The 26,148-nt window shown below is 41.6% G+C and overlaps 1 protein-coding gene across 1 annotated transcript; it reads right to left on the reverse strand.

Moving 5' to 3' along the window:
* Window positions 1–5,174: 5,174 nt before the first annotated feature.
* On the reverse strand, window positions 5,175–20,787 carry TRAM1 (translocation associated membrane protein 1). The gene is made up of 11 exons (XM_049822085.1): window positions 20,513–20,787; window positions 17,360–17,423; window positions 16,635–16,756; window positions 16,320–16,436; window positions 15,393–15,451; window positions 14,912–14,996; window positions 11,147–11,217; window positions 10,953–11,057; window positions 10,209–10,352; window positions 9,048–9,208; window positions 5,175–5,825 (listed from the first exon to the last, which is right to left on the reverse strand). The coding sequence occupies exons 1-11, from the start codon at window positions 20,633–20,635 to the stop codon at window positions 5,752–5,754; spliced, it is 1,125 nt and encodes a 374-aa protein (XP_049678042.1). The 5' UTR covers window positions 20,636–20,787; the 3' UTR covers window positions 5,175–5,751.
* Between the last annotated feature and the right edge of the window lie 5,361 nt (window positions 20,788–26,148).

Genomic DNA, 26,148 nt, shown 5'->3' on the forward strand with positions numbered 1-26,148 from the left:
CAAAACCATCCAGGAACACAAATTTCTGCTAAACCAGTCAACACTTACATTTTTTCACTTCAGTATATCAAATTGCCTAACATGCTTGCATTTGGAATGAAGAAGTGACAACTGAGTTGTGCTGCATGACAATGCCTGACCTTTAATGTTAACCACAATAAATAAGGAGAAAGAATGAATACTGAAAAAGCTATCAAATTATAAAGCTACACTTCAGCTGTTCTGATTCTGCAAAAAGTTTCAAACACAAAAAAAGAAAAAGGAGTTGTCATTTCTGGCACTTGCATCACAGATTTGCCATTCTTGAGTCGGATAAAAGTAAAGTATTTGCGGAAACCTAAAATAAAAGTGACAGGATGCATAGAAAGAGATCAAGAGCAAGTGTATTGGATTCAAAACTAGGTAGCATGTTTTATTTTTTTTAAACCTGAAATAAGAGTTGTTGCCTTTTGTCTTGTCAACATCAAAAGAACTTCTCTAAAAGGCAGAAAGAAGCCACTGCAGCTGCAGCCCAGCACTCCTCATCAATCATTCACAGAAGGGGAACGGATGGTTGTAGATGCTAACAGTAGTTCCATTTCACCGACAGAAAGGCACCTGCTCTCTGGATGCGAGCTATATCCAAACACTACATTGCAATACGAGTTGTATCGTAACGTATTCATCCTAGAGTTTCAGTTCCCATTAAGTGGGTTCTGATGACACCTGGCATATGGATGCACTTACTTCTTGCACGTCTGATCCAGAAACACTCCAACACTACTTCTATTTTAGTTCTGAAGAGCGTGCCAAATTCCTTAATGTGTACAGAACTAGGCTTATCAGATCCTGAACTGAGTAGTTCGGGAAGCAATGAGAAGAGGGGATAACCATCAGACGCCCACCACAACAACCTACAGTATAGAAAAAAACCAAACAGAAACCAAGCATGGGCTAATCAGTGCTCTAAAGATAATCCACAACTAACAACATGAGAAATTCAGATACGATGAACAGATGATAACCAATGTCAGTCCTTTGTAGAGTCTTATTCTTTTTAAAGGATCTCCTAAATTTTCCCCAAGACTTAATTTTGTAGGGCATTCTTACACTCTGCACAAAAAGTAACCCAAGTATTTGCATACCAAGATGACTATTACTACAGCCTCCAGGCATTAAATCACAGGACCCTGGAACGCAGTATCTCTGCATGCAGGCTCTCATCGGCCTGTAAACGTTACAAATATCACGACCGTCTCTACTTAGTGTTCAAGCCCCTTCAATACTGACATTTTCCACAGAGAACAATTAGAACAGCAATGACCAACACTGCATAGGGAGCCTATTGAAGCTGCCAGTCTCCATCTTCTACAACACAGGCCCAAAGGGCTGAGTCACAAATGGAACCAAACCCAAGTATGACCTAGTCATCAGCTGGTGAACTTCCTGAAAACAGAAAAACAAAATAAGAGAAACCAAGCAATCCTCTCCTCCACACACCTAGACAGGCATACAGTGCAATTCTTACAAAGCTCTCTGAAAGACCTACTTCAATGCATAAAGGGGTTGTGTGGAAAAAAAAAAGCGCCACACCAAAAAAGCCGTAGTTTCTTTGCTGTTAAGGAAAGTAATCTTGGTTTTTTGATCCAAGAGAAACTACATTTTCAGAATTCCTATTTCTATAACATCAGTATCATCTTGCACTGCTTGGAAACCCCAAAACTATGACAGATAAAAGGTATCTCAGTACAGTAAAGCACATTCAGTATTTCCCCTTTCCCAACAATATCTGACAAAAATCCATTAACACTTACAACAGTTTGGCATGTAGGAGCTATCAGAGAGACCAGCTCCCTTCTGGTATTGATGACTGGAAGCCCCTTCAATGGTCTCCCAGCTCATACTGTAATCTAGTGTAATTTTCAACCAAACGCGCAGTTGAACGGGGTAGCTGCCTTAGAGCTTAATTCACCTTTTCCCCTCCATCTTTTCTTGTCTCTTATACATAAATGCTCGTGTACCTCCAGGATTACTCTTGGGCAACTAATCCAGCAGTAAAACAAGTAAGCAAACAAGCCAGTTTTCAGCTGCACCAGCTCCCTGATCTAGCTCACCATGCAACCAAAAAGGCTTGTGCTAGACAAGGCAAGGGACAGAACCCCAATTTTGGCAGCAACCTACATTAAGTTCAGCTTAGCATGACCATAAACATGCTCTCTTCCCTTTAATATCAAGTCTTTCCCCCAACAACATCACCTCAGGTGCAGTTAGTCAGAAATCTGCAAGGAACAAAAGGACTGCAGATGTCTATTAAGCCTTTTAACAGAAGCCCGATGACTTGTACCAAAGCACCACACTTGCTTATAACAATTCTGGGTAATGTAACTCCATAAACACAACTCAAATTTTCATGAAAAAAGTATTTAGATAAATATCAAATGCTTACCAGTAACTACTGATTTTTCTGAATGCGTTATCCCAACATATTTATTTACTTTCAGCATATTCTTGTGTCAGTAGAAATAGCCTATGCATTTTCTCTGCACAGCAAGTCCCTTGATCATTCCTAAGTTTTGGCCTGGGATCACCCAAAAAGCAGTATTTCCAAAGAGCCACAGTCATGAGTAATTCACGCAGCAGAAATCAATCTTTGCAACTAGTCAAAAGGAGAAAGTGTCCAGATAAAAACAAAAACTCTGAAAATTAATTTCAGCTGCTCTGCATTCCTTGTTTGTACTTTAAAGTTACATATAATTACTTAGTAAAATACTGGTTTTGATAGTAGATTCTGGCACATAAACCAAACATAGATGGGGGGAGAGAGAAAGGCTTGAAATCATCTGTAGTAAGTCTTGAAAAGTTCTGACAAGATGGGGCAGGGAAGAGGGGTTTTAAGAAAACAAACAAACAAACCCAACAAACCTTACCCACAGTCTGTATGAATTACTCAATTCGAATCCATCTACACAGACAAAGCCTTCTCTTTCTGGGACCTGGTAATTAACCAGGATAAATTACTACAGCCTAAGCAAAAATTATTTTATTAGGCATAGGAATACCGCAATGAGCTCTTCAGGCATTTCCATTTCTGATTTTCCTGCTTCCATAATTAAGAAAACATGATTAGACAACTAATCTTCTTCCAGCTTACTGAATCCCAGATTACAAACAAAGAGCCAAAATGCAGTAACATTTGAAAATCAGTTTTAAGCAATTAAAAAGAAGTTATCCAGGCAAACAATAATCTTATGCCAAAACAAGTAATATCAAACTGAAAATAGAAGTCTCAAAATCTTCTAAATTCATGGGGGTTTCCACCCCAAGGAAGAAAAATAACAAATTACTGCTTTTGCCTCATTCAAAATGATAAATATGTATTTTTACTTATGACACAAGAAACAAAAGATACTGGCTTCTAATACTCTATCCAGATTCTAGAACAATTGAAATTATTCTGTTACTTGGCAGAAAGCAACAACTCCTATAAGGCAAGGATGAAGATTAAGCCATTGTGAAAACAAAAGTGCTTTTAAAAAAAAGTCCAAAGGCGAAGAATGTCCATAAGGCCAAAAGGGGACAAAAAGCAATGTTAGTTTCTTCACTGACATTAGCAAGCAAGAATATATACTCTTCTGAAGTTTTTGGAAGTGAACCTGAAGTTTACATTTCAAGACTACTGCGCCAAAGAATGAGGTTTACAAGAAAGTGTTTGCCTTGGGGAACAACTACTACAATCCTCAGACTCCCGTAAGTCTTGAAGATCTCAAGAAGTACCTTAAATATTCCCTTCATAATTTGTTCCTCCACCCCTTATGATTTTGACAGCCCCAGTATAACCAGGTATCACAAACAAACTGATTTAGAGTCAAAGTACCAAACTAGAAACTTCAAAAATTTGTCCCTTTTGGCTTAAGGTACAACTTGAGAGCAAGGCACACAGAATCTGTGAAGGTCTTTCTAGAAACATCAGACATGAAACATGATTTTTTGCAGCGAGTATTCAATGTATGCAATTCCCTCAAAATTTCTGAGTTCCAATTTTCCAGTTTCATGGTCAGATCAGATAGATTCACAGTTTCACCACTTGAGTTTTATTCCTTCAAACCAAGACATGGTATAGCTACTTCCACTGAAGCAGACTGGGCATATTACAGGGTGTGCTGCCCCAGAGTACTCGAAAGTCAAGCACGTTCAAGTTTGTCAAGTCCACTTCAGGAGCTGTGAAGCAAGTACAGGAACTGTGACTGAAATTAGCTGAAACATATAATAAATTATACTGCAATAACTCTAAATAGCACTAAACGATTGAAGAATGGATAGTTACTTGTAGTCAGATTTTGTACTAGAAATGTTTATTCTGTATAGTAAGCAACTGAACTGTAGAAGATACAGAATGCAGATTTATTATTTTGTTGGGTATAAACTCAACTATAATAACAGTTTTTAATTAAAACTATTTTATTTATCAGCTTGATTGCTCATAATTACTCCTCTCAATCAATAAGCAGTCCAATACTTGAGTTAACTTGAAAGACTAATTTAGCAATTTCTTCTTAAGACTGAATTAAATCTCTAACTCATTCTCTCAAGTGAAATGGCTTGAATTATACCCGTTACAAAAGGGTACAGAGGAAACATTAACTACATATTAAACTGGAAAATTAACTGGACAAAGCCTCACATTTAATACAATTATGAAAGACAGATAATGGAAAAAATCTTAACCTAAGATTTTTCCAGTTGTGGCAAAGGGCACAATAAATCAATTTTAAGACGTTGTAGCTTTAAATATTTTTTCATAAAAATATATATAGGAGAAATCAAACTATTTCCTAACAGAGGTGAAACAAAGCAAAACAGTTAAAGGAATGTTTCTCATAACTTGATCCACTTATCTAACAAATTCCCTCTTCATGGAGCATTAATGCCTCCTAAAACAATCACAACAACACATTGTAAGAACCTCCACCCTCTAAAATCAGACAGATAAATTTTCAAAGGTCCAACACACACTAATTCGCCAAGAAACATACACTTTAAAAGCACAGACAGGAGTTAACAGTGCTACTCAAATCAACTCTTCCTATAACCATACACGCTCCCTTCTAATTTTCAAGTGCTAAAGCTACATCTCAAGAAGGTTTTTTGTTCCTTGTAAGAGATTTCTAACCAACAAACAATAAGACTCTGCAACATTTCCAATTAGTTCAGTTTTGTTTTAATGATATGGGGCAATTCTTAGAGCAGACATTGTGTAGCTAATAACTACAAAATAAAGAGGTTTATTGGTGTGGCCTCACAATCCCAATTTGAACTGTAAATTTGAATCAAGGTAATTAACTGAAAAGCCAGAGTATCTGAAAATGCATACTAAGTTTTTACTTCAATTTTGCAAGACTTCTTGAAGAACTTGGAAAAAGTAAAGTTGGTAGAACAGTATATATCACCAAGATTACAAAAACTGGAAAGAAATAATACATTGCAACAGTGATCCTCAGTAAGTGAGGTTATTTCATCACAATAAATGTTTAAAAAAGTGTCAATGTTATTTAAAAAGTGTTGTATCTCCCCCCCGCCCAAGTATTTGAAGACAGATAAACCTTTTTCCTAGTCAAAATGGCTTTTAAAAAAAGTTTGTCAAAACAACAGCAATAATCAAAAACCATTAATTGTATTTTCTTTAATCGACAACATCTCTAGTGCTGAAGGGCCATCCATGTAAAAAGCAGATTCTTTGGGGACATTAGTCAATTAACTTAATAAAACCCAGTTTTACGAGGATTTATCCTTCCTGCTACGAGGCGAGTCTGCTCCATTTGAGGTCACTGTTCCATTTATTCCATTTTCTAGAAAAAAAAGAAGAAAACATTTTTCAAACACATTGAGATGCTTTATATTTTATTACATTTTTGTAGGTCCTATACAGTCTTTTAACTTCTTTTCTGATGTATCTTCTTTGTTAAACCTCATAATTATCATTCATAATGCAACAGTATAATGAAGCTTTTACAAAGTGCAAAATTTAAAGTTTGCTATGATAAAGTCCAGTTTCCTGACATGGCCAGACACTGAAATGTCTGCATTATATACATCTACACTGAAAATCAGACCAGCTATCATATTTAGAAGATACTCTCTTAAAAAGTAAATACTCAACCTGTAGATGAGACTGCTCTATGAAATTTTGGAGATACACAGTACTTACACAATTCCCTGGTACAGGTCTTTATTGTTTATCCCACCTATTTCATATTTTAATTCTTGCTAAAATTAGACTCCTTCACTTACCTTTACAAGCTTTTCATATATATATAGGAAACCTTTATATACACATACATTTTTAAGTATATACTTTAAGATACAGAGTTCACTTATGTTCTGATGAAGATATTTACATAGATAAAATGGACAGAAGTAAAACACTAGTTAGATTTGAGATGAGTATGTGTAGATGGAAAGAGTTCAAGCACAAGACCAGGCTCCAATCTAAGAATACAAAGCAAGAACGTATTACCAGCTGCAATTCTCTACTTCTATCCCACTTCTGGGCCAACTTAAAGGTCTCAAGAGTTTTAATCTGTACAGGTTCCACAGTAACTATTTGATAGCAAAAGTTTGCCCTAGAACAATGACCCACAATCTATGGATTTATAATGCACAAAACTTACAGTAAAATGGAGCAGCATGATACCACTGTGAATTAGAAGTATCTCCTTTATTCAGTGTCACCACAACACAAGGAAGCAGAGATGCTGTCTGACAATAACCATATTTATAAAACAGATTGAAGAGCAGAGCGTACAGCCAGCTATAATGCTTGCTGCTTAACATCTCTGCTCTGACGTACAGTATCATTCTGACTTCAAGCAATCATTGTGGTTGTTTTTTTTTTTTTTTTTACAAATAACTGGTTAAATTAAGGTTTTCTATCTGCAGATCACCAGTGTGGCTGATCCACAAAAACAACTGTTGATCTCCTTCTCTCTACCATTACACCCAAATATGCTCCCATTTATGCAAACGAGCAACTAAAAGAAAAGAAAAATCAGAAACACACATGAGGATGAGACCAGACACGGGCCCAATTAGTCACACAAGAACAGTCAAAGTCTATCCAACACATCTGGTTGTAAATGACACCACCATTTTAAGCCTACATAAGGTGGTCTTTGGATACTTTTCAAAAAGTTTGTATTATTCTTAAATCAAGAAGCTTACAAACAATGAGCGTGATCCAAGCCAGCTAACTGCAATTGTATTTTCTTAAACAGTTAAGTCAAAACAAATATAAGTCAAACAAAGAACAAGAATCAGCATGTGCCTGGGCACCCCACCTACATCACCGGTACGATTTTTCTACTGCCATTTCTTGCTTTTGGCATAATCTAAAAGTAACACATTTTATTGTACCCTCACTCCCCCAGATCCATCCAACCACAAAAAAAGAAATGAAAGAAAAGAAAAAAGACTATTTTCAACAGTTTAATTGAATATATTACTCTTTCAAATACACTATCTTGCTGCATCCTGTGCAAGTGTTCTGAGCAGATAACATTACAGGAATCTTCAAAACAGAAGAATCTGAAATTACACTAACCTTTCAATTTCACAGTTCTTTTCTTTCCATTTAAAATAAGGTGTAAAATTCTCCAGTCTAAGACAGGCATAGCTCAATTATTTTGTGAATTAAACCACAATTCCAATTAACTGACTTTTTCACCATTCGTTTACTACTTGCAAGTCTCCATTGAAGTTGGGTAAAAACCAGCAAATTCACTAAATTACATGAATGAAATAGTTAAAGTTAAAAAGCTACATTTTTGACTCAGAGATTAAAATGCCATTTAAGTTTATGCTTAAAAAAATATCTGCAAAAGATTTAAATTAATTCCACAAAAACCATAGTAAGACACAATGAACACGAAGCTCTGATTAAGTAGGACACCTACATAGGAAACTACCTTCACTCAATTTTAAAAAGTCCAACTGGATTTTCTGACAAAAACAAAAAACCCAAACACCACACAAAAGCCAAGTTGTGACAATTACAAATCATCAAAAGGGAGTACAGAAATACTCCTAACCCCATGATTTTAATAAAAAGAGAAACTTGGAAAAAAACCCAAACCCACTGAATTGATCTCTGACCACAAATCTCAGTTCTCGGTACAAATGGTCTTCACACATGTTATGTTCAATATATCAAGAAGTGGAACAGGTTGGCAATACATGACTGATAGCAAAGGATCAGGCTGAAATAAGGTTTTGAAAGGAAATAAGCAGTTTCAAAAAAGTGCAGAAGTTACTCAAGCTAGCAACTGAATTGACAGAAGTTTAACTGTTGGTACAACAGAAATACTGAAGTGTGGGGATTGATTTTTTTTATTTTAATGGAGGACATGATTTTCCTTGGAGGAAAAAACATTCAGTACATGCCCTTTCCATAAAAAGAGTGTGACATAATCAGTAAGTCAAACCTGGAGTCATTAGTTCATTTCCAAGTGCTACACGGGTTTAGAGTAGTAAGTAGTTATTATCTCCCCTTAAAAGAGGTATCAAAATTCTATTTTTAGTAACAACAGTCCAACATAAGGCTATTTACTGGATGGATCATCAAACCGTCTCCTTGCCCTAAAACCTCAGAATTTAGTGCCAATGAAAAACAACCTTGAAATTCATTGCAAGGAGAATTTAGAAGTAATTGATTATAACAGATCTAAAAATGTGTCTGTTCCCTATATACAAGGGAACAAAACATAAGCATGACACATTTTGCTCAAGCAATAAAATTAAACATAATAAAAGCCTCATGTTGCATTAACTAAAGAAATGGTACTTCCTTCATTCAGTCAATCAGAAGAGAAAAACCAAACAACTAATATATAGTAATTTTTAAACATTAACCCCCTCCCCCAACAGCATTCACCAATACTGTCTTCTGTAACTGAGTCATCTCACTTGCAAATTAAACAAAATGTTTCTTTACCAATTATATTAAAAAAAAGGCTCTCCATTACCTGGAGTAGTTTTTGAGAAGTCAAGGTAACAGAAAAGCTGAAAATACAAACCTCTTTCTTTTCTGGAGGTCTTTCCTTTAGCTGTTACAAACTTCTTTTTCACTGACTGAGGCTGAGAAGAAGAATGCTCTCTCCACCTCCGAAGCTGGAAATTAATGAACTTCCACATCATAAATGCTTGAGCCATGCAGATGGAAGCCAGCACACTGATTCTATAAACAAAACACAGGAAAAGGTTTATCAATAAGTTTATCTCGTTATTCAAATAGAAAAAGAAAGCAGAACATCACCTCAGATAGTTCTTTGTATGTCATAAACTGCCTTTTTATTCAGGTTCCTCAAACAGAGAGTGATTCCTTCTAGAGAACATGAATTTATAAAAGTTCAGTTCTGTTTGGTGGGGGTTTTTGTGTGTGTGAGACTTCCCCCCCGACCCCCACTGCCGCCTCCTAGTAACATCCATTTTCTAAGCCATGCAGAAGTTAGCTCACACAGGGCAACTGGGCTTAGCACAGCTGAACAAAACTAGATATACAGCGAGAGTGAAGTCTTTGCCTGTCCATCAAAACTGGGAAGTACTAGATTTCTTTCCTGCTTTCTCCTTTCTTGGTATTACTCTCAATGTATCACATATTAACAGCTGAAAATGGTTTAAGAGAGTCTTGCAGTTCCGAGTTACAATTCTGCAGGGTAATGCTGATATTGTCCATGTTTTAATAACTTCCTTTTCTGGATTTAATTCATAAAAAGGCCAGGTGGTTGGCTGAACATTCTGCATCACATAGCAGGAACTGGAGCCATAATAAAGGCAGAGAAAGAGGTAGGAATCTTCAACCAGGACTAAAGATGCTGTGGGCATAACGCTTTGACCTCTATAGATAACCTCACTGCAATTATATCTAGAATTCAGTTCACTTACTCTAACATTTTAAAGTAATCTCTATAATTGGATATCCCTTTTAATTCTGTTTTTTTTCTGACAAAAGCCCCCAAGTAACCAGTTACAGATTTCTCAGCCATAGACTGTAAATTCCTCAATTAATTTCACTGTGCCTTACAAGCTTGTTATAGAAGCTATTCTTACTGATCCCATTGGTTGCATGAAAACACCTAACCATTCAGAATTACTAGCATTAACACCACATCACTTATACAGTGTATTTAACACAGGTTTACAGCTCATGCTTAATAACCGTTTCAAGTTTACTATACCTAACAGCCAGGATATTAAAGTTTCCAGTACTGAAATTCAGCTGCTGATCTTCTGCTCTTGCCAGTCCAAAGCCAAAAGTGAGGACTGAGAGAATCAAGGTGAGAAGCCTTCCCAAAACAAAAAGAACTGCCCACAGTGAAAATCTACAAAGAAAAACGCCACAAACACTAAGTAAATTTTCTGTTCACAACGTAGTACTAACAATGCAAATGGTTACTCTTCATCATGTGAATTAGTATGAAATTTAAGAACTTACCTAAACTCATTATTTTGTACCTATCCTAAACTAGTCTTGTATTTCTAGGACTCAGAGAAGACAAAAAGCAAAAAAAAATATCCCCGCCTCACAATCTTATTTTACAAACCAAAAGTATGTTCTGAAAACTAATTTCAGGTCAAAGGAAAATGCTTTCCATTACTATTAGAACATAAGCATGTTATTAGTTTCTATAGAACTGGCTATATTAGCAACCTATGCTGCTCCTTTCTCTACAAAATTTTTTAAAATATTAATATATAGTGTAATATTTTATTTCATTTTACACTACTACTAACATTTACTTAAATAGGCGAATAAGGTAAAAAAAATAGTTGTTTTAGAAATATAAATACTAAAACTAGCCTGGAGAACTGTGGCTTCTAAGGAAACACTGTTTGAACTTGTAATTTTGGTTTCCGGTTAGTTAAATGCACAAGGCTTTGAGACAGAAATCACATGAATTTAAAAGATAAAGACTACTTACCCTTTCTGGTATCTTTCATCACTGAAGTAGAAAAGACGAGATATGTGGAAAAGAAATTCAACGAAGTAATGCAATACCAGAAGAACAAGTCCAAGATGGGTCAGACTATCAAAACAAATAAAACAAATATTCAGACATTTTGTTAGATGTTTAAGACAGAGAATGAAGCCAGCAAAAGTTTACCATTTACTTACTTCAGGAGATAGGCTCCAGCAATATGAAAAAGATAAAGTCCAATATAGACGATCTGGCGAAAGATATCTTCCTATTAGGAAGAAAAAAGTAATTATGCATTATACACAGTGTTATACATTATTGCAAACTATTCCGTAGTCTTGGAAATTCTTCTTGGTTTATCAGCTACCTTAACACGGCACTGAATTACTCAGCCTAGATCATCTAATCCCTCACATAACTTAGTGCTTACTTACCACTAATACTCGGTATCTTACACATATGCTGTTGTGAGAAAATGCATCAATCGTCAAAAAGATGCTTTTAAAAAGGGCCTGGTTTTGTTTGATATGACTACTGTGAATTTGTAATAGCTATTACAATACTTCTTTGGTATGTATTACTGTATCATCGGCTAACTTCCTACAGTTCCATGGTGTTTGCTGCCCATCAGATTGTCAGATTGCTACAGAAATAAAATAACAGTCTATAAACCAAAATGAAAAGGTTTCCAAGTGTTGACATCTATGTTAAAAATTCAAGATCATCCAAGATTCTGGCACACCGTTGCTGCCAAATAGGGAGAATAATGTTATTAACCAGTCATGCTAAGCCACATGGTCACCCTTCCAGCTTAGGTTTTAGCCAGCCCCATTAAATTGAACACTTCATAGAGACAAAATAATAAAGAGGAAGAGACATGAATTGAAGTATAGACACACAGCACATGGAAAGCAGAAGGTGCCATCTGTGATCAGAAGAATCACTAAAGTATGCTAGATCACAATAAAAATCTGTCTTGAAGTGGTATGCAGAGTGCATTCAGTTATGCTTAAGAAACTCCTACTTTTTGGAAAGATTCCCTAAACTTCAAGCAAGGTGATTCAGCTTTATCTTGTATACATGTAATTAAAAAAAAGGCCTAAAAAATTAATCTTGTAAGATCTATGCTATGTTATGCAATACTCCACCTCAAAGCCAACAAAAACACAGAATCAAACACTTGTTGCAACAGCAAACACCACACACATACACAAAGAGCAAGAGAACAGATAGAGAGAGACCTACTCTAAATGATCTGAAAGAAAACAAAAATGAGTTCTTTCAGACAAATTAGAGAATAGTCAGTACAAGTGCTCAGTTTCTCCAAGTACTATCACGATGAGCCTTTTGCACTTTATCTTCAGAACCGAGGTAATTAAAGTCCATACTACCTGCTTACACAAAACTGTGAGGAGACTGAAGGCCTACTGGAATAATGCAGGTGGAGGTATACACTACTACACAGAAAGCCGAGTTAAGAACTTCTTTTCTTGTTTACATTAGCAGTACAGGCAACTAGACCTGAGTAAAAGAAGCCAGTTCCTTCTCAAGAGAAGGAATAAGGCAGAGAAGGCAAGATGGCAGAGGTTAAACTGTGGTGAAAGAAATATCAAACTATGAACTTGCTAAAACAAATGAACTATCATTCTTAAAAAATGCAAAAGTCAGAGGCCAAAATTCCAAGCAGTGACTGATCCAGTGTAACACTGCTATTCAATATACAGCAATTCTGCCACTTGTGACAGCTTTCTTGAAGTTATGTTAAAAAAACCTCTACACTTGGATATGAAATGAAATTCAAGAAATATCAATATGAGAACATCAGCTGCAGCGTAGCTGCAAAACATGAGTCTTTATACTGTGTCTCATCAGCATGAAAACAAAGCATCTCAACTATTTTCCCAAGCCTCTTCTAGGCTCTTGAACAAAGACCTACAGTTACATAACACGTACGTTTCATTTTCTTGAATAAAGCAGAACTTTGGCAGCAGAGACCAGTCTACTCACAGAGTAACATCAGAATCACAGAATGGGTTGGAAGGGACCTTTTATAGATCACCTAGTCCAATCCCGCTGCCATGGGCAGGGACATCTTTCACTAGATCAGGCTACTCAAAGCCCCATCCAACCTGGCCTTGAACACTCCCAATGATGGGGCATCCATGGCTTCCCTGGGCAACCTGTTCCAGTGCCTTACCACGCTCATCATAAAGAATTTCTTCCCATCTAATCTAAATCTACCCTCTTTCAGATTAGAATCACTGCCCCTTGTCCTGCCACTACAGGCCCTGATAAAAAGCCTTTCTCCATCTTTCTTATAAGCTACCTTCAAATACTGAGAAGCGGCAATAAGGTCTTCCCAAAACCTTCTTTTCTGCAAGCTGAAAAACCCCAACTCTTTCAGCCTGTCTTCATAGGAGGGGTGTTCCAGCCCTCTGATCATTTTTGTGGCCCTCCTCTGGACCCACTCCAACAGATCCATACCTGTCTTGTGCTGGGGACCCCAGAGCTGGATTCAGTACTCCAGGTGGGGTCTCACCAGAGCAGAGTAGAGGGGCAAAATCACCTCCCTCAACCTGCTGGCCACACTTCTTTTGATGCAGCCCAGGATACGATTGGCTTTCTGAGCTGTGAGCCCACATTGCTGGCTTATGTCCAATTTTTCATCCTCCAGTACCCACAAGTACTTCTCTGCAGGGTTGCTCTCAACCCTTTCAATCCCCAGCCTGTACTGATGTTGGGGATGCCCATGACCCAGGTGCAGGACCTTGCACGTGGCCTTGTAGAACTTCATGAGGTTCACAAAGGTCCAGCCCTCAAGCCTGTCAGGATCCCTCTGGATTGCATCCCTTTCCTCAAGCAAATCAATTGCACCACTCAGCTTGGTGTCATCTGCAAACTTGCTGAGGGTGTACTCAATTCCACTGTGTATGTCATTGATGAAGCTATTAAATAGAATTGGTCCCAGTACAGACCCTTGAAGAACACCACTCGCTACTGGTTTCCACTTGGATGTTGGGGCACTGACTGTAACTCTTTGGAAGCAGCCATCCAGCCAGTTCCTTATCCATCTAACAGCCCATCCATCAAATTAATCTCTCAAAGTTACAGGTAAGAATGCTGTGGGGGACCATATCAAAAGCCTTAACAGAAGTTCAGGTAGATGACATTAGTAGCTCTTCCCTCATCCACTGATGCAGTCAATCCACTGTAGAAGGCCACTAAATTAGTCAAGCATGATTTGCCCTTGGTGAAGCCATGAAGACTTTAAAACAGAAAAGTTTAAGAAGGAAACTGCATATGCAAGATGAGCCTGAGCAAAAACATGCGAAGAGACTACTTAAATTGGTCCAGGAAGGCAAAAAGTGTGCTACAAAACTCTACAGTAAACTCAGTGTTTTGAGAACCCCAACAGAGGGTTAGGGGGAAAAGGATGCTGCTAAAAATTGAGCACTGAAAAAAAAAATCTCAATACACAACTAACCAGAACTTTTGCTGAGGACAGTAGCATTTAAATCAAATCCCAGAGTTTAATATTCCTTGGATTTATGAAATTATTCATTGCTTATATTCTACACCTGTATCATGATTCATGAAGCAATTGTGATTTCAGTGAGACTATTCAGACTACTAATTACAAGAAACAAAAAAAAGTTTGAAAAGTAAAATCTCACATTCATTTGTTCAAGGGAAACTTCTTTTAGTAGATGAGAAACACAGATATATAGCAATTTTACTGCAATTAGAAATACAGGATTTAACTGAAAAGGAAAAAAATTAATCTATCTTCTCACACGGACATTTGAGCACCCAACATTCCATCAGGAAAAGTGGGTAACACAAGTAAGAACAGGATAGGAAATCTAGCGTAACACATTACTCTGGAAGTCCAAAAGAAATTCACTATTCCACTGTTCAAGTTGCTTGCTTTAGAGTTCTTTCAATTTACATTTTGAACTTACTTTTTTAGTTTTCTGAAAGTACAATTCTGGAAAAGCATGAAACCAGTATGCCAACTGTAAGATGTAGAAAAACTTCATTTGAAACCTGTACAATACAACAAGAATTGAAGCATATTAGTTTTCATTAATGAACTTAAAACATTTCAGAAGCTTTCTAGTGAACACATTTAATCATTGCCTCTAAAGAAAGAAAAATATGGATCCTTCCTGCCAGCCAACTCAAAAGTAAGATTTTTTTAAAAACCAAAATCATTAAGATAAAGAATTATGTTTTTGCAAGCTTTAAATAACAGACTACAGAGAGAGAAGTATGTATGCTACAAATGGATAGAGAATCAAGTTCCTCCATAAATATGAGCAAAAATACAGTAATGATCAATATAGTTTTACAGACTACATATTCTACAGATTGTACGTGACACAACCCAAGTTTAAAACACTCCCTCATCTTCCCAACAATCCTCTAAGCAAGAGGCCTTACGGAATCAGAGTGTGCGGATAGTCCCTCCACAGAGAGGTTGGATCTGATATATAGTTCTCCTAAAAAAAACCAAACAAAAAACCCAATAAACTCTCAGAGATGCTACTTCCTAGTCAGACGTAATGAATGAAGATATATACATACACATATTTAAGTATATGCACATGGGTACATACAAACATCCACACACCTATACACACAAGTAAAAGCTACAGATCAATATATTTCCTTTAAAAAACCCAAACAAACTGCAAAACCAAAAGACAGCTGTATTGGCTTAGAAAAATAAAAAGCAACCAAACAAACCAAGTGCTTATTCAAAATAGAGTGTCCTTATGAGATGGAGGTTATTTCAGCACCACTACAGCCACAAGTCTTCCCGTGTAAACTGCTGATAAGCTTTGAGCTTAACTAAGAGAAGGGAAGTTTTTTCAGGAGTCATTATGTTAAGGAAAAAACCCCAAACAAACAAACAAAAAAATCATACTCTTCCCCTTTTTTGAAACTAAGCTCATACACATACAGCCACTAGCAAAGAGTATGTCACCTGAAAGCACACTTACTTGACCCTACAGCAATCTGTCCATACACCCCATTCTCTAAGCTGCCAAAACGCTATGTATGGTGCTATTAAAACATTTATTTCATGCTAATAAGCCAACACAGAAAACTACAGGAAATGAAGTACCATAATAGAGTTAAAAAGTTTTACCTTATTCGGTTGACAATAAATCAACTCAGACTGAGCAACAGTAACACTATTGGACTTTATACTCAGTTATGACTACAATCTACACAGAATCCATAAACTTGCCCCCATTTTAATATTAAAACCATCTAAAACCAGAAAAATAAGCCAAAAACTTATTTAACATCATCATAAATAAGTTTTTGAAATCTCACAACATAAACAGAAAACATACTTACAGAGACAAGAATACTTGTTCCCCAAACACAGGAGAAAAGGTAGAATGCACTAAGTTGCCCAGACTCATTGAACTTGCTATGCTTTGTTTTTGAAAAGTGCATTTTCCTGTTAATTTTCTGAAATGAAAGTCCATTGTTATTTATATGGTGTAGTACTTAACATTTACCTGTTAACTGCATTAGAAAATCTAAAAGTTTCAATGCATGTTTTAACAGTTAAAAGTAAACTTTTGCATTAAAGCTTTTAAGTTAACAGTCATAAAGTCTAGTTAAAACTTGACAATTTTCTTGATGAAAGGAATGTTTTGTACTTACATCCAGTACGTATTCCTGAATTATAGCATGTATGATTATTGCTACAAGCATGTAAAAGAAAATTGTAGCCAAATCTTTGATGCCATAGTGATAGAGAGAGACTGTTTCTGCAGATTGTTCTTCTAAAAGACAAAGAGAATTAACTGTTAGGCACCAATACAGTTTAATGGCTAATAAGTTTGTTTTTCAAAGTGAAACCTTTCAGACAGAAGTAGTTTGTAGTCAGCTGAACAAATAGAATTCAAATGAAGCTGCTATCATGAGTGAGGTCACTAGATTGTTTACAGTCATCTTCTCAATCACATCACAAATTAAATTTGATTCTGGAAAGATGTACTATAAAAATGAAAACTTAAGTGCACTTAAGAAGCTTACCCAAATGCACTAAAAAGGGAAAATAAAATTATGTTAAACTATCATGTTTAAATTATATTAAATTATGCTTTGACTAGTAAAGACTGTCACTTGCAAAACCAGAGTAAGAATTAATGTGAACTTATCTACCAGTCAGATGGTGTTTTAGCACTAATGATGAATCCAGTAGAACAGAATCATAGTCCCTAACCTAATTAATTAAAACGGAGTTTTACCTAAAATGAAGTCCTTGAAATTTTCTTATTATCTATTCAAATTGACAAATTCATTTACTGTCAGCCTAGAAAGTACAGCATACTAATAATGTCTGAATACATTGTCTCATAACTAACCTCCTGCAAGATACATACCTGTGGCAGGAATGGTAACATTATACTGAAGTGTAACGAAAATGACAGCTGCTTTTGCTGTAATCTGAAAGACAAAAAACAGAAGTGCTATAAATTCTCACCAAAATAAACTATATTAAACTGAAAACATTTGTCCATAGTTTTAGCATGCTTCCCCAGCATGTTTGTCCCCTCCCATTTAACTGATCAACTCGCCTTATCACACCACTTCATTTGACTTTTCAAAGGCAGAAAACATTGCACGACCTCTATAGGTTTGTTTACAGAATACCCAATCTCCTGAAATCTCCTTGAAAATGCTACTTACAAATAGTCTTTTCTACAATATTAAAATGAAAACACATGCTGCAATTCTTTCTCTGTTCATACTATATTATTACATAAAGAGAATGTAAAATACCACGTAATCCCTAGACCAGGATGCATGCAGCAACGGATGAGAATAAACTTCATTTAAAACTACTTTTTAATTTGACAAAATTTGAAGGTCAATATCATATTCATAAATCTGTGGGTGATTTGGAAAATGTGGACAGGAAAGGAGAAAAGGCTTAAAGAATGGAGAACCATTTCAGGCCAGCTGCATACCAACTCAATACAATTAGCATTCTTTTGACCCCGGGGATCCTTTGGCAAGAAGTGCAAAACAGAAGAAATGAAATTTAGCAGTAGTGGTACTACCGCTTTATGATGGACAGTAAGAAAATGCATAAGGGTGGGGGGGAAGTTTATTCTAAAGGCTTATTTTTTGGGGGTGGGGGGTGTGGGGGGGGTGGTGGTGGTGGTGGTGATGATGCTATAAAACCCCCAATAAATAAGCAAATAAAAGGAGCACAAGTTCTTATCTGTCAATAAGCATACATTAATTTTCAACTTTAACCCATCTCTGTTGAATACCAATGCAAATCAACGTGTCTTAACAGAGAGAGAAAAATAACCATGCTTTGCAGTATTTATGATCCAATTGTTTCCCATTACTGTAAAAAACTAGCACCCCGGTTGCATTTATAGGACTGACGAGAAAAAAAACAAAACACAAACACCTCCCCCCCCCCCCCCCCCCCCAAACTCCTGTTTGAATCTTGGAAGGATATTTTGAGTATCTGAAGATAATGATTAGGTTACTACCAGCATTTATTATCACACACAAGAAATAAGATTTATTTATTTTTTAAAACTAGCGCTTTGTAAACAAGCCCTAGATTTTCTAGGGGTCCCTGAATACACAGTGGACTATTCGCTCCATGTAACTCCAGAGAATCCAACTAGTTTGCCTGAATTAGTGAAGTTGCCTAGGGCTCCCTATTCATCAAGGGAGCCTTCAGAGGACAATTCAAAACTAATGAATTCTGAACTGCCCTTTGAAGGCTCTGTCAGCTACTCACAGTCCTAATTCAGTTGCAGAAGTCAGGCAGTATAAACACCTTACCACACCAACATTAACCACAGCAGGTGATTTCCAAGACCAATCAAAGCATTTAAAAAAGCACAACAATCTTCTCAGCCATACCACATCTGTACCAAAGGCGTTCAGACCTTCTACGCTGGGGTAGAAAACACCCTGGATTAAAAAAACTGGAAACAAAAGAGTTCAGCACATCCAATCCCTCCAAAATTTCTGACCCTACCAGTAATACTGTAAATACAGCAAGCCAGAAGTAGACATAAAAGGTAATGGTTTAAGCCCATCTATTTAACCTCAATCCCCAGAAAACCACCATATAAGGACTGTCGTGGTGATTTTTGATAGTAAACCCAAACATAACAGCTTTCTTGGTCTGCCCCGTTTTTCCCTTTTCTTCTATATATATTTTTTTTCTCCTAACTCCACTGGCCTTTAGTGCTGAGCAGTGCCAACAGCTGGATAAAGTTATTCTGAAAGCCATCCATATAATAAAAAACCCCACAACTCTGAACAAACGGCTAAAATACCGAAAGCCAGGAACGTTTAGCCAACAAAAATGGAAGCGTCTTACTTTGACGGGACACCACTAAGCACATTTTGGAAGTCACACAGGTAAACGACCTTTTCGGTTCTCTCAGAAGGTAACCGAGAAAAGCCAAAAAGGCACATTTTAGATCATCTGCCTCCAACGTGGGGGTCTAACGAGAGCGCCTGGCCTACAAGCGCGGCCGAGCAGCAGGGCTTTGCCCTCGGCCAGGCCCGAGAGGCCGAAGGGAGAAGCTCCCTCCGGCCGCTGTCAAACCCGGCCCCATCTCCGACCGGGAGAGGAGGCGGCGGCGGCGGCGGGGGGTAACCTCGGCGCCAGCCGAGACACCCGGATCGACTCCCTGTGGGCTAACGGCTCCTCACGCCGCCGTAGCGCCGGGAGGCGACGCGCGGCCTCGGGCCCCGCAGACGGCGGCGGCGGGGTCCGGGGGGTGGGAAGGGGAACCCGCCGTGCGCCCCCGCCGCCCCGAGCGGGGGCTGCAAGTACACGTCACCGCTTGTTTCCCTTCCCCGCCGCGCCGCCTGACGGGAGCCGTAGTGCCGGCGGGGCCCAGCTGGGCCGCGCACACAAAGAGCGGGGGATCGTCTGTCGCGGCTGGGCCTCGCCCGCCCCTCCCCGCCTCCCCCGGCCGCCGCGCTCCGACTGCCACGTAACCCCGCCGCCAGCAGGAACTCCCCCCCGCCGCCGCCGCGGCGGGAGGAGGCGCGCCGCCCCGCTCCCCGTCCCTTCACGGCGGCGCGGCGGGGGGGGGGGCTGCGGGGCACAGCCTCCCCTCCCGGGCGGCGAGTGGAGCCGGGAGCCGGGCCCTGGCGGCAACCGCGGGCTGCGCCTCCCCGGGCCGAGAGGGCGTTCCCCGAGGGGCCGGGCCCGGCGCCGCGAGGGTGAGCCGCGGGGAGGGCCGCCGCCTCGGCTCCTCCGGCCGTGTGGCGGGGCGGCCGGCTCCTCTCCCCGCGCACAGCGGGGGCGGGAGGGCCGGGGGCCGCGCGGCCCGGCGAGGGCGTGGGCTGGCGGGCAGGTGCGCCGGGAGCGACCCACGCTGGCCCAGGGGCAGCCGCAACCACCCGCCGACCAGCCTCCCCCGGCGCATCGGGACCCCTCCCCGCCCAGCAGCACCGAGAGCCCCCGGCGGGGGAGGGGGGAGAAGCGGGACGAAGCCCTCCCCCCCCCCCTCCCCGGGGTGGGGGCGCCGGTGCCGCCTCACCTCGAACATGAGCCCCAGCAGGAAGATCATGGCCATGCAGGACACGATGTCCGCATGGTTCTGCACGATGAACTCGTGGCTCAGCACCGGCGGATTCTTGTTGCTCTTCTTGCGGATGGCCATGGCGGGCAGGGAGTTGGGCGACGCCGCCGCCGCCTACCCCGCTGCCAGCACAGCTCCTCTCGCCGCGGCCAGGAAGAGGCGGAGGGGGAGGAGGCGGCCGCGCAGCCGAGGAATGGCAGCCGCCGCTTCGCTTCACCCCGCCCCGGCCGGAGGGAGCAGCCCCGGCCGCCGCCAGCAGCGCCCCTGCCGGCCGGCGGGCCCCCACCTCACCCGCCCGCGGGGGCGGCGAGGGGCAGCGCCCGGCAGTTCAAACCGACCAACGGCGGCGGGCCCGCCGCCTCCCCGCCCCCGGGAGGCCGCCCCGGCTGGCGGTGTGGGCCGGGGCCTGTCAGCCGCGCCGAGCCGAGCCGAGCCGCCGTGGGCGGCGCTGGCCGGGTACTCGCTGGCTGTAGCCCGGAGCCCGCGTTGGGCACCGGCTCAGCTTCCCTCTGCCGAAGCGCCGACAGAAGACGGCCGTGGGTCCCGCCGCGGTCGCGGAGGAGGCGGCCGCGCTCTGGGGCAAGCGGGGCCCGCGCCCTCCCGGGCAGCGGCCGGTCAGAGCGGGCTGGCCCCGCTGCGGTCTGTGCCCGCAGGCCCGGGCCAGGCTTCGCTCCCGCCCGGCACCCCCCGCCATCCAGGTGCAGCCTTGATGTCCTTCTGCCCCCCCCCCCCCCCCCCCCAGGTTTTGTGGTCGCCAGACCTCGGCCGACGGGACGCTGGGCACCCGCAGGACGGAGTGAGGAAGCCGCGCTCCCTGGGCTCGGTGCAGTTACGGCTGAGGCGCAGCCGCAAGGTACAGCTTGCCCTGTGCTGGCAGCAGGCCCCTGCCATCCCGTCTGCTTACATTATACTCTATAGCCAGCAATAACGTATGTAACCCAAGTAACAGCGAACAAGGAGCCCAATGACAAGGAAGCAGAAGGGAGGAAAAGCTAACCGGCAAGTATAGAAGGGAGGCTAGATGTGGATTAAAAAACCGACCCAATCACAGAAGGCTGTTACCGGGGTAAAACAGATGAAGAGGTCTGAGAAATCAACACTGATCCAGAAAACATCCAGGCCGAATCGAGCTGTCCTTCAACCCCCCCCCAGATTCATGATGGTTTTTATTTATTGAAGCTTCTGGCTGACAGATACTCCCAGTGGATATATGGAGAAGAAAGATCAAGAAAACGAGTCATTTATGGCTGAAGTTTAGCATTGTCAGAACAGCTTTTGCTGCCAGCAGCTGATGAATACAGGATAAGAGATTAAGATGCAACTATTTGGTATGGCTTTGCCTTGCCAGAATTGAGAGTGTGCACCAAATACATTGTATGAACTGTTTTTAATAGGTTGGTTTCTTCCTACTATATGGAGCAGTGACTGACTCAGGGAGCAGAACAATTAGTCTGCTAATGACCTTATGACCAGGTTTTTCATCTACAGAACACCTTCATCAGCTGTGAAATGCTCAGTTTTGTATGAATGTTGTTGTTCAACCCCAGCCAGCAACTAAGCACCACGCAGCCACTTGCTCACTTTCCTCCCTCCCAGTGGGATGGGAGAGAGAATCAGAAGAAAAAAGGTAAAACTTGTCGGTTGAGATAAAGACAGTTTAATAGAACAGAAAGGAAGAAACTAGTAATTGTAGTAATAACAATAATAAAACACCAATACTAATAAAAGGATTGCAATATACAAAACAAGTGATGCACATTGCAATTGCTCACCACTCACCGACTGATGCCCAGTTAGTTCCTGAGCAGCAATCCCCCCCCCCCAGGCTAACTCCCCCCAGTTTATATACTGGACATGATGTCCCATGGTATGGAATACCCCGTTGGCCAGTTTGGGCCAGCTGTCCTGGCTGTGTCCCCTCCCAACTCCTTGTGCCCCTCCAGCCTTCTTGCTGGCTGGGCATGAGAAGCTGAAAAATCCTTTGACTTGTTGCTCAGTTGTGTTTATACTAACTGAAAACATCAGCGTGTTGTGTTATCAACATTGTTCTCCCACTGAACCCAAAACATAGCACTATACCAGCTACTGGAAAGAAAATTAACTCTATCCCAGTTGAAACCAGGACAATATCCAGCCCTTATTCTATACCATTTATGTTGTGCTCAGGTCACATACTTTCCCATGCATCCTAATCAATCACCATCACTTTTTCCATCCTTTGATATGTATATATATATATATATATATGTATACACACACAGAGATATCATTCCCTTAGTCTATGGGCCATCTCTATATAATGTTCATCGAGTTCATTTAGTCACTGAATTTGGGCTCCATCTATAGCAGTCTTTCTGGGCAGGAGGGATGGTGCGGAGCCCACTCAGTCGGCAGAGCAGGAACGGGCTTCAGCGCGGTGTGGCGAGTGAGTGACATTGGGCACAGCAGCAGGATGGTGTGCACTGTTGGATTGTTGCATGCCAAAGTCAGTTCTGGTTCCATCGCTACTGTGCTTCGCTCAGTTTTATCAAAGTTCATTCTTGCTTGATCTAAGTGGTTCTTACTGTAATACCATTGTTAAAACATGCAACAATTACAGTAATGATAACATACAGTGGCAGGGTTATATAGCAACTAACGTAATACAATTTAATTCATTGGCTATTCTCACCTAAAATCAAATCCCCTTGAGGCACACATCGGACTTCCCCATCTTTTTGCATCAACCACCCTGTGCACCCAGGTCCTTGAGCAAAAGCAATCCCACAATTGGGTTTGCTTTTGCCTGAGGCAGGAGTAACCCAGACTGTCTTCCCTAACATATTTTTTATGTGTGCTATAGGGACTTTATCCCTTTCTACACTATGTAAAAGTTCTGACTGGGCAGGGCCATCCTGAGTGGCAGATCCTCTGGTGTTGACTAACCAGGTGGCTTTTGCTAAATGTGTATCCCAATGTTTGAAGGTGCCAGCACCCATCGCTCTCAGTGTAGTCTTTAACAGTCCACTGTATTGTTCGATTTTCCTGGAGGCTGGTGCATGATAGGAGATGTGATATACCCACTCAATGCCATGTTCTTTGGCTCAGGTGTCTCTGAGGTTGTTTCAGAAATGAGTCCTGTTGTCTGACTCAGTTCCTTCTGGGGTGCCGTGTTGCCACAAGACTCGGTTTTCAAGGCCCAGGATAGTGTTCCAGGCGCTGGCATGGGGCACAGGATATGTTTCCAGCCACCTGGTGGTCGCATCCACCATTGTAAGCACATGGTGCTTGCCTTGGCGAGTGAGTGGGACTGTGATATAGACAATCTGCCAGGCCTCCCCATATTTACATTTCAGCCATCGCCCTCCATACCACAGGGGCTTTAACTGCTTGGCTTGCTTAATTGCAGCACGTTTCACATTCATGGATAACTTGTGCAGTAGTATCCATGGTTAAGCCCACCCCTTGATCATGAGCCCATCTATATGGTGCATCTCTTCCCTGATGACCTGAGGTGTCATGGGCCCACCTAGCCATATGTAACTCACCCTTATGTTGCCAGGTGGATCCACCTGAGCCACTTCAATCTTGGCGGCCTGATCCACCTGCTGGTTGTTTTGATGTTCTTCAGTGGCACGACTCTTGGGTGCGTGAGCATCTACATGACGTACTTTTACAACCAGATTCTCTAGCCAGGACACAATATCTTGCCACAGTGCGGCAGCCCAGATGGGTTTACCTCTGCGCTGCCAGTTGCTCTGCTTCCATTGCTGTAACCACCCCCACAGGGCATTTGCCACCATCCATGAGTCAGCATAGAGCACTGGCCATTTTTCTCTTTCAGCAATGTCCAACGCTATCTGGATGGCTTTCACCTCTGCAAACTGACTTGATTCATGTTCTTCAGCAGTTTCTGCGACTTGTACAGGGCTCCATACAGCAGCCTTCCACCTCCGATGTTTCCCCACAATGCGACAGGACCCATCAGTGAACAGGGCATATTGCCTCTCATTTTCTGACAGTTTATTATACAGCAGGGCCTCTTCAGCCCGTGTCACCTCCTCCTCTGGCGACATTCCAAAATCTTTGCCTTCTGGCCAGTCTGTGATCACTTCTAACGTTCCTGGGGGACTGGGGTTTCCTATGCGAGCCCGCTGTGTGATTAGTGCGATCCACTTACTCCACGTGGCGTCAGTCGCGTGATGTGTAGAGGAGACCCTCCCTTTGAACATCCAGCCCAGCACTGGCAGTCGGGGTGCTAAGAGGAGCTGTGTCTCAGTACCAACCACTTCTGAGGCAGCTCGAACTCCTTCATATGCTGCCAAGATCTCTTTTTCAGTTTGAGTATAGTGAGCCTCGGATCCTTGATATCCCCAACTCCAAAACCCCAGGGGTCAGCCTGGGGTCTCCCCTGGTGCTTTCTGCCAGAGACTCCAGGTAGGGCCATTCTCCCTGGCTGTGTTATAGAGCACATTTTTAACATCTTGTCTTACCTGGACTGGCCCAAGGGCTACTGCATGAACAATCTCCCGTTTAATTTGTTCAAAGGCTTGTTGTTGCTCAGGGCCCAATTAAAATCATTCTTCTTCTGGGTCACTTGATAGAGAGGGCTTACAATCAGACTGTAACTGGGAATATGCATTCTCCAACCCCCCACAACACATAAGAAGGACTGTGTTTCCCTTTTGTTAGTTGGTGAGGACTTAGCTGCTATTTTGTTGATCGCATTCATTGGGATCTGACGACACCCATCTTGCCATTTTATTCCTAAAAACTCGATCTCCTGTGCAGGTCCCTTGATCTTACTTTCTTTTATGGCAAAACTGGCTTTCAGAAGGACTTGGATTACTTTCTTCCCTTTCTCAAAAACTTCTTCTGCTGTGTCGCCGCATACGATCACGTCATCAATGTATTGCAGGTGTTCTGGAGCTTCACCCTGTTCCAGTGCAGTCTGGATCAGTCCATGGCAAATGGTGGGGCTGTGTTTCCAGCCCTGGGGCAGTCAATTCCAGGTGTACCGGATGCCCCTCCAAGTAAAAGCAAATTGTGGACGGCACACTGCTGCCAGAGGGATTGAGAAAAACGCATTAGTGATGTCAATTGAGGCGTACCACTTGGCTGTCTTTGACTCTAGTTCGTATTGAAGTTCCCAGCATATCTGGCACAGCAGCACTCAGCAGCCGTGTGACTTCATTCTGGCCACCATAGTCACCTGTTAGTTTCCATTCTCCATTAGACTTTTGCACAGGCCATATGGGCTATTAAAGGGTGAATGAGTTTTGCTGATCACTCCTTGACTCTCTAGTCAATGAATCAACTTGTGGATGGGAATCAGGGAGTCTTGGTTGGTATGATATTGCTGCCGGTGCACCTCTGTGGTAGGAATTGGCATTTGTTTTTCTTCAGCCCTCAGCAACCCCACAGTCGAAGGGTCTTGAGAGAGACCAGTCAAAGTAGACAGCTGTTTAATTCCCTCTGTCTCCAAGGCAGCTATACCAAAAGCCTGCCGATACCCCTTCGGGTCCTTAAAATACCCTCTGCTGAGGCAGTCTATGCCAAGGATGCACGGAGCCTCTGGGCCAGTCACAATGGGGTGTTTCTGCCATTCATTTCCA

This window comes from Accipiter gentilis, chromosome 2 (genome assembly GCF_929443795.1).
Source record: "Accipiter gentilis chromosome 2, bAccGen1.1, whole genome shotgun sequence".
Lineage (NCBI taxonomy): Eukaryota > Metazoa > Chordata > Aves > Accipitriformes > Accipitridae > Astur > Astur gentilis.